The 11130-nt window shown below is 49.5% G+C and overlaps 1 protein-coding gene across 1 annotated transcript in view; it reads right to left on the reverse strand.

Moving 5' to 3' along the window:
- Positions 1-11130, reverse strand: part of LOC102043769 (bromodomain-containing protein 2-like) — a gene marked incomplete at its 3' end in the record, with an annotated part of 31577 nt that overhangs the window by 2714 nt on the left and 17733 nt on the right. Inside the window, exons 7-10 of the mRNA XM_031065586.1 lie at positions 10872-11129; positions 8714-8821; positions 3851-3903; positions 2208-2339 (exon numbers count right to left, since the gene is read on the reverse strand). Of these exons, the coding sequence (XP_030921446.1) occupies positions 2208-2339; positions 3851-3903; positions 8714-8821; positions 10872-11129 (551 nt within the window). The remainder of the gene's footprint in view (positions 1-2207; positions 2340-3850; positions 3904-8713; positions 8822-10871; position 11130) is intronic.

Raw genomic sequence — 11130 nt, forward strand, 5'->3', positions numbered from 1 at the left:
CGGGGGCAGCGCCGCCGCCCGGTTGCTGGGCCTCGAGGGCTGCTGAGGCAGAGCGTTGTGCAAAGCTGCGGAGGAAGGACATGCAGGAGGTCAGGAGAACTTCCAGGACATGGTCCATCAACCCCAAACCTCACCCAGTATTGATCTTCTGCGATGTCCCAGGAAGGACACGTTAGTGGGACCAGGAGAACTTCCAGAGCATGGTCCATCACCTCCCAGTCCCATCCACCCAATGTTCTCCTTTTCTTCTGCGATGTCCCAGGAAGGACATGCAGTGAAGTCAGGAGAACTTCCTGGGCATGGTCCATCAGCTCCCAACCCCGCCCAATGTTGCTCTTCTGGGATGTCCCAGGAAGGACACACTGGTGGGACCAGGAGAACTTCCAGGGCATGGTCCATCACCTCCCAGTCCCACCCCATCATCTTCCAGAAGGAATCAACCCCACCCACCACCATCCTCTTCCTCTGAGATGATGGGACAGCCCAACACGACCACTGTGCACACCACGACCCAAGAACCTCCCTTTTTCCCCCATCTACCGCCATCCTCATCCTCTACAATACTGGGACATCCCGAGAAGAGCACGGTGCACACCAAGACCCAAGAACCTCCCTTTCCCCCACCCAGCCCCTTCCAGAAGAGCCCAACCTCACCCAGCACCCTGCTCTTCCTCTTGGCAGGTCCCAGATGGACATCAAGACCCCTCCCCTATCTACCACCATCCTCTTCCTCTTGGGACATCCCCATAAGACCCAGGTGGACACCAAGACCCAAGAACCCCCCTTTTCCTGCCCACCACCATGTTCTTCCTCTCGTGCCCTCCCAAGAAGACCATGATGGACACCAAGACCCGTCCCCTATCTATCACCGTCCTCTTCCTCTTGGCCCATCCCAATAAGACCACGGTGAACACCAAGAGTGAAGAATCTCCCTCATCCCACATTCACCTTCCAGAAGACCCCAACCCCACCCACCACCATGTTCTTCCTCTTGGGACACCTCAACAAGACCATGGTGGACACCCCAAAATTTCCCCTTCCCCACCCACCACCATCCTCCTCCTCCTCTCAGGCCCTCCCAACAAGACCATGATGGACACCAAGACCTGAGAACCTTCCCTTCCCCACCCACCACCATCCTCTTCCTCTTGGGCCCTCCCAACAAGACCATGATGGACACCAAGAGTGAAGAACCTCCCTTTCCCCACCCCCCACCACGTTCTTCCTCTCAGGCCATCCCAAGAAGACCCTGGTGGATGCCAAGACCCACAACTCTCCCTCTCCCCTATCTATTACCATCCTCTTTGGGTCATCCCAACAAGACCCTGGTGGCCACCAAGACCCAAGAACCTCCCTCATCCCCCATTCACCTTCTTCCAGAAGACCCCAACCCCAACCACCACCATCCTCCTCCTCTCAGGCCATCCCAACAAGACCATGATGGACACCAAGACCCGAGAACCTTCCTTTCCCCACCCACCACCATCCTCTTCCTCTTGGGCCCTCCCAACAAGGCCATGATGGACACCAAGAGTGAAGAACCTCCCTTTTCTCCCATCTACCACCATCCTCATCCTCTGGCATTTTGGACATCCCCACAAGACCCTGGTGGACACCAAGACCCAAGAACCTCCCTTTCCCACCTACCACCATCCTCATCCTCTTGAGCCATCCCAACAAGACCATGATGGACACCAAGAGTGAAGAGCCTCCCTCTCCCCACCCACCACCATCCTCCTCCTCTCGGGCCATCCCAACAAGACCATGATGGACACCAAGAGGGAAGAGCCTCCCTCTCCCCACCCACCACCATCCTCCTCCTCTCGGGCCATCCCAACAAGACCATGATGGACACCAAGAGTGAAGAGCCTTCCTTTCCCCACCCACCACCATCCTCCTCCTCTCGGGCCATCCCAACAAGACCATGATGGACACCAAGAGTGAAGAGCCTTCCTTTCCCCACCCACCACCATCCTCCTCCTCTCGGGCCATCCCAACAAGACCATGATGGACACCAAGAGTGAAGAGCCTTCCTTTCCCCACCCACCACCATCCTCCTCCTCTCGGGCCATCCCAACAAGACCATGATGGACACCAAGAGTGAAGAGCCTTCCTTTCCCCACCCACCACCATCCTCCTCCTCTCGGGCCATCCCAACAAGACCATGATGGACACCAAGAGTGAAGAGCCTTCCTTTCCCCACCCACCACCATCCTCCTCCTCTCGGGCCATCCCAACAAGACCATGATGGACACCAAGAGTGAAGAGCCTTCCTTTCCCCACCCACCACCATCCTCCTCCTCTCGGGCCATCCCAACAAGATGGTGGTGGTGGTGGTGCTGCGCAAGGAGGGAGGGGTTAGAAGGGCGGAGATGTTCTGGGTGGGGTGGAGAAACGCGGGTTCGGCGGTGGGAGTGAGGTGGTGGTGGCATTGGAAGGGGCTGGATTTGGTTGTCACCAAAATTTTGGTTGTCAAAGCGATCGCTTGGGTTATGTAAAGATGGTTCTGGACATCAAAAACATCTTTTGGTCACCAAAATGATCCGTTGGGTCATCCAAATGTGGTTTTGGACACCAAAACGACCTCTTGGGTCATCCAGAGGTGGTTTTGGACACCAAAATGAGCTCTTGGGTCATCACAATGTGGTTTTGGGCGTCAAAGTGAGGTCTTGGGTCATCCAAATGTGGTTTTGGACACCAAATGATCTCTTGGGTCAGCTAAAAGTGGTTTTGGGCATCAAAAAGGTCTTTTGGTGGTCAAAGTGAGGTGTTGAGTCATCTAAAAGTGGTTTTGGACACCAAAATGAGCTCTTGGGTCATCTAAAGGTGGTTTGGACACCAAAATGAGCTCTTGGGTCATCACAACGTGGTTTTGGACACCAAAATGGTGTTTCGGTGGTCAAAATAACTTGGGTCACCTAAAGGTGGTTCTGGACACTAAAATGGTCTTTAGGTGGTCAAAATCATCTCTTGGGTCAGCAAAATGTGGTTTTGGACACCAAAATGGTCTTCTGGTCACTGAAACGGTCTGGGGTCAGCCAAATGCAGTTTTGGACGCCACAATGCGCTCTTGGGTCATCCAAATGTGGTTTTGGACATAAAAATAGACTTTTGGTCATTGAAACGACCTCTTGGGTCATCTAAATATGGTTTTGGACACCAAAATGTTCTTATGTGTCATGAAAAACGGCTTTTAGTCATCAGAATGACCCGTCCAATCCCAATCCGTGGATCCAACCCGAATCCAATCCATGGATCCAACCCCAATCCATGGATCCCAATCCCAATCCAAGCCCAATCCATGGATCCTAACCCAACCCGTGGATCCAACCCCACCCCAATTAATGGATCCAATCCCAATCCATGGATCCAACCCCACCCCAATTAATGGATCCGATCCCAATCCATGGATCCCAATCCCAACCCAATTAATGATCCACTCATAACCCATGGACCCCAACCCAACCCATGGATCCAACCCCAACCCAATCCATAGATCCCATCCCAATCCATGGATCCAACCCACCCCAATTAATGGATTCAATCCCAATCCACGGATCCCGTTCCAATCCATGGATCCAATCCCAACCCAAATCCATGGATCCAATCCATGGATCCAATCCAAATCCATGGATCCAATCCCAATGCCAATTAATGGATCCAACCCCAATACAATTCCAATCCATCGATCCGATCCCAATCCACAGGTCCAACCCCAACCCAATTAATGATCCAATCCATGGATCCCATCCCAACCCAATCCCAAACCATGGATCAAATCCCACAGATCCAATCCCAACCCATGGATCCAATCCCACGGACCCAATCCCGATCCCAATCCCATTCCTACCTTTTTCTGCTCCCGCCCCGAGTGCCCTTTTTTCTTCAACTTCGGCGCCATTTCTGCCAAAAAAGGGGGAAAAGAAAAAGAATTAATTCGGGAACGGCTCCGGACAAACCCGACGGCACCGATCGGGAACGGGGCTGGAATTCCCCAGGGATTTCTGGGATTGGGGATTTTGCCGCCAAAAAAAAAAACGAGGGAAAATTGTCGGAAAAAGATCCAACGGCCAAGAAAATCCATGGATTCCACAGGATGAGATGTCCTGGGAATGTCGCTGCCCCAGGGGGAGAACCTCGGCAAATTCCATCGCTGGATCCCAGCTGGAATCGTGAGGTCCAAAAGGAGATTCAAGGATTTCAACGCAAAGATGATCCCAAATTCCATCGCTGGTTGTTGGTCCCGGTCGGAATCGAGAGGTCCAGAAGGATCATCCTGGGTTCTGGAGAACCCAACCTGAAGACGATCCCAACCTTCATCGCCAATTGTTAATCCAAGGTGGAATCACGACATCCACAAGAAGATCCCAAGGATTTCAACCCAAAGATGATCCCAAATTCCATTGCCAGTCGTCGGTCCCGGCTGGAAATCACGAGGTCCAGAAGATTCCAAGGACTTCGACCCAAGGATGATCCCAAATTCTATCACCGGTGCTGGATCCCAGTTGGAATCGCGAGGTCCAAACGGAGATTCCAAGGATTTCAACCCAAAGATGATCCCAAATTCCATCGCTGGTTGTTGGTCCTGGTCGGAATTGAGAGGTCCAGAAGGATCATCCTGGATTTTGGAGATCCCAAGGATGATCCCAACCTTCATTCCCAGCCACTGGGTCCCAGTTGGAATCACGAGGTCCAAAACAAGATCCTGGAGATCCCAACCCAAGAATGATCCCAAATTTCATCACCAATTTTGGGTCTAAGTTGGAATTTTCTGGTCCACAAGAAGATTCCAGGGATTCCAACGCAAGGATGATCCCAAACTCCTTCACCAATTTTGGGTCCCAGTTGGAACTGTGAGGTTCCACGGAGTTCACCTGGAGATCCCAACCCAAGGATGATCCCAACGTTCATCACCGGTTGCTGGCTCTCAGTTGGAATCGCGCTCCCAGAAGGATGACCCTGGACTTTGGAGATCCCAAAGACGATCCCAACCTTCATCGCCAACTGGAATTTCCTAGTTCAGAAGGACGGCCCTGGAATTTGGAGATCCCAAACTCCATCACCGATTTTGGGTCTCAGTTGGGATTTTCTGGTCCAGAGAAGATGCCAGATCCCACCCCAAGGATGATCCCAAACTCCATCACCGATTTTGGGTCCAAACTGGAATTTCCTGGTCCAGAGGAGATTCCAGGGATGTCAACCCAAGGATGATCCCAAATTCCATCACCAATTGTTGGGTCCCCATCGGAATCGTGAGGTTCCATGGAGATCACCTGGAGATCCCAACCCAAGGATGATCCCAAACTCCATCACCAATTTTGCGTCCAAATTGGAATTTCCTGGTCCAGAAGAGATTTCAACCCAAGGATGATCCCAAAGTTCCTCCCCGGCTGTTGGATCTGAGTCGGAATCGCATTCCCAGAAGGATGATCGTGGATTTTGGAGATCCCAACCCAAGGATGATCCCAACTTCCATCACCGATTCTGGGTCCAAATTGGAATTTCCTGGTCCACAAGAAGATTCCAAGGATTTCAACCCAAGGATGACCCCAAACTTCCTCCCCGGCTGTCGGATCCGAGTCGGAATCGCGTTCCCAGAAGGATCCTCCCGGATTTTGGAGATCCCAAGCCAACCCATGAGTGAACCTTCAACCCCGAATCCACGGGGATAAAATCCAGGATTGATGGAAAACTCAGTTCCAGGTAATTTTGGGGCAGAAATGTCAAACTTATGGGATTTTTCCCAAATTTCCCCCAAAATCCTGATTTTATTCCCACCCAAACAGCGGAACGCCGACGGACGGATCCAAATTCCCAAATCCTGGGGTGAAATTCCATGAAAAAAGTGAATTTTTGGAGTCCTTTTCTCACTTTTATTATTCCCAAATATCCAAGAAATCCAATTTTCCAATTTTTTAGGGAGTGAGGAATTGGTGCTTCCAAGGCTGAGAAATCTTGGAAAAAGGAACATAAAAATCAACAGATTTGGGGAAAATATTTGGGGCAGATCACAGTTTTCTAGGAAAAAAAATCTGGATTTGGTGATTTGGAGTGAAATTCATCCCCAAAAATGCCTTTCCCAGGTTTTTCTGCTTCCAACCACCAGTTTTTTAGGAAAAATTAAAGTTCTGGATTTGGGATGAGCCCAATCCTGTTAATTTTGGTGGATTTGATAGAAAATCAAGCAAAAATCAGGAAAAACCCCCAGAAAACAAGATTTAAAAGATAAATCCAGGGAAGAATTCAACACCCAATCCCTGGATTTTCCCACTCTTAAATCAGGTTTAAAAATTCCAACAAAACCTTTTTAACCTCATCCAAAAATCCCCAAATTTATGAGAAATTCCTTTAAATTGTTCTAAAAAAATCACGAAAATGTGCAAATATTTCTAATTCTGGATTTATCCTGGAAAAATTCTGGAAAATCACCACCAGATCCTAGACTATTTTTTTTTTTTGGAATTATTTAATTTTATTTGGGATTTTTGCCTATTTGGAGGAGATTTTGGGGGATTTTTTTTGGATTTCTGCTCCCTCTCCACACCTGACCCCCTCTGGAATTCAATCCCGAATATTTCCATGGATTTTCCAACACTGGAGGCACCAAACCCTTCCCAGGTCCTGGAGTTAAGCCTGGCTCAACCTCGGATTTTGGGATGGGAACAAATCCCAAACCCACGGCGGGGACGGGTGTGAGGAAAGGTGGGAATTAGGAAAATTTAGGATAAAAACCAGGAAAATGTAAGAAAATAACCAGGAAAATCTGGGAAAATAAGCAGAAAAATTTGGGATAATAACCAGTAAAAATCAGGATAAAACCCAGGAAAATGTGGGATAATAACCAAGAAAATGTGGGATAAAATCCAGGAAAATCTGGGATAATAACCAGGAAAATTCAGGAGAATAACCAGGAAAATTTGGAATAAAACCCAGGAAAAATGTGGATAGCAACCACGTAAAATTGCAATAATAACCGTGAAAAATGGGGACAATAACCAGAAAAATTTGGGACAAAAACCAGGAAAAAAATCAGGATTTTATCCCAAGGGAGGCGCAGGGAGTGACGCCGGGGACTTGGAATTCCAAATTCCCTCAAAATTCATTTTTCCCTCCAGATCCCAGATCCGCCCAGCGCCGTAAAATAAAAAAGGGATTTATCCCCCAAATCCCGTTTCCTCCATATTTAGCCCGAAAATCTCATTCTCCCCATTTTTTTTAATCTGTAAAATCCCATTTCCTCCATGTTTTTAACCTTAGGATCCCATTTTCCCAATTTTTTAACCCATAAAATTCTGTTCCCTCAATTTTTTCTTCATAAAATTCCGTTTTTCACATAAAATCCCATTTCCTCCCATTTTTTCCCCATAAAAATCCCTTTTTTTTCCCCATAAAAAACCTTTCCCATCCTTTTTTTCTCCATAAAACCCAAATTTTTCCATAAAATCCCTCTCTCTCTCCACGTTTTCCCCATTTTCCCACCAAATCCCTTTCCCTCCATCTTTTTTCACCCCAAAATCCCATTTTTATCCAGAAAATCCCATTCCCTCCAAAATTTTCTCCATAAAATCCCATCTGCTCCATATTTTTTTCCATAAAAATCCCTTTCCCTCCATATTTTTTCCATAAAATCCCATTCTTTTCCTCCATAAAAAACCCATTTCCTCCACTTTTCCCCCATAAAATCCCATTTTTTCCCCAAAACCCTTTTCCATCCATCTTTTTTCCTCCATAAAATCCCATCTGCTCCATCTTTTTCCCCATTTTTTCCATAAAATCCCTTTAACTCCATCTTTTTTTCTCCCTAAAATCCCATCTCCTCCATATTTTTATCCATAAAATCCCATTTTTATCCATAAAATCCCATTTTTCCCCATAAAACCCCAATTTTCCCCATAAAAATCCCATTTTTCCCCACCATTTTTCCCCACAAAAATCCCATTTTTCCCCACAAAAATCCCATTTTTCCCCACAAAAATCCCATTTTTCCCCACAAAAATCCCATTTTTCCCCACAAAAATCCCATTTTTCCCCACAAAAATCCCATTTTTCCCCACAAAAATCCCATTTTTCCCCACAAAAATCCCATTTTTCCCCACAAAAATCCCATTTTTCCCCACAAAAATCCCATTTTTCTCCATAAAATCCCATTTTCTCCATAAAATCCCATTTTCCCATAAAATCCCATTTTTCCCCATTAAATCCCATTTTCTCCACAAAATCCAATTTTTCCCCATAAAATCCCATTTTTCCCCACAAAATCCCATTTTCCCCATAAAATCCCTTTTTCCCCCACAAAAATCCCATTTTTTCCCCATTCAATCCCATTTTTCCCCATTCAATCCCATCTTTTCCCCACAAAATCCCATTTTTATCCACAAAATCCCATTTTTCCCCGTTCAATCCCATTTTTCCCCACAAAATCCCATTTTTATCCATAAATTCCCATTTTTCCCCGTTCAATCCCATTTTTCCCCGTTCAATCCCATTTTCCCCCCAAACCTCCTCTCCCTCCATCTCCACCCCCAACCCCACCCCAACCCCGCGGCGCTCGCTCCGGGGTTTGAACAAAAATCCACCAAAAAGAATTCCGACGGCGTCGGGGGCGGGCTCAGGAGGGGCCGGGGCTCCCCAAAGACGAGCGGACGGCGGAGGCGGCGATGCAATCGAGTTTATTTCTGCCACGAGGGCGCGAGGGACGCGGGGAGGCGCTAACCTGAGTCCGACTCGTCGCTGTCCGAGGAGCTCGACTCGCTGCTGGACTCCGACTCGGACGACGAGAAGCCCTTGAGCTTGGAGGAGCCGGCCAGGACGTCGAGCTTCTCTGCCGGGAACAACGGGAGCGCGTCAGCGGGGACGGGCGTCGGGGGCTCAACCCAACCGGCACGGGCTGAAGTCAACTGGGGAGTGCCAGCTGCGCTGACCTGAGCTCAATGGGTGGTTCTAAACTCAATCGGTTCATTCTAAACCCAACCAGTGGGTTCAAAACTCAAACTGGTTGGTTCTAAACTGAACTGGGCCATCCTGAACTCAACTGGGTGGTTCTACACTCAATCGGTTCATTCTAAACCCAACCAGTGGGTTCAAAACTCAATTGACCCATCCTGAGCTCAACTGGGCCATCCTGAGCTCAACTGGGCCATCCTGAGCTCAACTGGGCCATCCTGAGCTCAACTGGGCCATCCTGAGCTCAACTGGGCCATCCTGAGCTCAACTGGGCCATCCTGAGCTCAACTGGGCCATCCTGAGCTCAACTGGGCCATCCTGAGCTCAACTGGGCCATCCTGAGCTCAACTGGGCCATCCTGAGCTCAACTGGGCCATCCTGAGCTCAACTGGGCCATCCTGAGCTCAACTGGGCCATCCTGAGCTCAACTGGGCCATCCTGAGCTCAACTGGGCCATCCTGAGCTCAACTGGGCCATCCTGAGCTCAACTGGGCCATCCTGAGCTCAACTGGGCCATCCTGAGCTCAACTGGGCCATCCTGAGCTCAACTGGGCCATCCTGAGCTCAACTGGGCCATCCTGAGCTCAACTGGGCCATCCTGAGCTCAACTGGGCCATCCTGAGCTCAACTGGGCCATCCTGAGCTCAACTGGGCCATCCTGAGCTCAACTGGGCCATCCTGAGCTCAACTGGGCCATCCTGAGCTCAACTGGGCCATCCTGAGCTCAACTGGGCCATCCTGAGCTCAACTGGGCCATCCTGAGCTCAACTGGGCCATCCTGAGCTCAACTGGGCCATCCTGAGCTCAACTGGGCCATCCTGAGCTCAACTGGGCCATCCTGAGCTCAACTGGGCCATCCTGAGCTCAACTGGGCCATCCTGAGCTCAACTGGGCCATCCTGAGCTCAACTGGGCCATCCTGAGCTCAACTGGGCCATCCTGAGCTCAACTGGGCCATCCTGAGCTCAACTGGGCCATCCTGAGCTCAACTGGGCCATCCTGAGCTCAATGGGTGGTTCTAAACTCAACCAGTTCATTCTAAACCCAACCAGTGGGTTCAAAACTCAACTGGGCCATCCTGAGCTCAACTGGGCCATCCTGAGCTCAATGGGTTGGTTCTAAACCCAACCAGTTGGTTCAAAACTCAACTGGTTGGTTGTCAACTCAACTGGGCCATCCTGAACTCAACTGGTTGGTTCTAAACTCAACTGGGTGGTTCTAAACCTAACTGGGTCATCCTAAACTCAACTGGTTGGTTCTAAACTCAGCTGGGTCATCCTGAGATCAACTAAGGCAGCCTGAACTCAACTGGGTGGTTCTAAACTCAGCCAGTTCATTCTAAACCCAACCAGTTGGTTCTAAACCCAACTGAGCTATCCTGAACTCAATGGGCTGGTTCTAAACTCAACCAGTTCATTCTAAACCCAACTGGCTGGTTCTAAACTCAACCAGTTAGTCCTAAACTCAGCTGGGGCAGCCTGAACCCAACTGGGTCATCCTGAGCTCAACTGGGGCAGCCTGAACTTAACGGGTTGGTTCTAAACTCAACCAGTTCGTTCTAAACCCAACCGGTTGGTTCTAAACCCAGCTGGTTGGTTCTAAACCCAACTGGCTGATCCTAAACCCAACTGGTTCATCCCAACTGGCTCAGCTCAAACCCAACTGGCTCACCCCAACTGCTTTGTTGTGAACGTACGTTCTAAAATCTAAAATACTGAAACCTCAAAATAAAATCTTGAATTATTACAACTAAACCGGGACCAGCAGCGGCCGCCATTTTGAATCCCACCCGCCGCCATTTTTAATCCCACCCACCGCCATCTTGGCGAGGCCAAGGTTTGGGATGCCCAAAACTGGAAACCCAACCCTGGGGATTAAAACCACCAGAAAATGGGGCAGAAGACCCCAGATTTTGGGGTTTGGAGGTACCTGGGGGTTTCCTCTTCTTGCGCAGGCAGGAGGTGACGTAGCGCTCGAGCTCGCGCAGCGTCGACGGCTTCAGCGTCTCAAAGTCGATCTCGATCTCGTCGGGGTTGGAGTTCTTGAGCGAGGGCTCCCGGGACTGGATGATGTGCACGACGCGGCCCAGCTTCTCGCCGGGCAGTTTGTTGATGTCCAGGCTCAGCTGCCGCTTCTCCTCGTAGGACATGGGCTTGCACTTCTCCTCCTCCTCCGACTCGTAGGCGGG

Source organism: Geospiza fortis, unplaced genomic scaffold (assembly GCF_000277835.1).
Source record: "Geospiza fortis unplaced genomic scaffold, GeoFor_1.0 scaffold739, whole genome shotgun sequence".
NCBI classification, from domain to species: Eukaryota; Metazoa; Chordata; class Aves; order Passeriformes; family Thraupidae; genus Geospiza; species Geospiza fortis.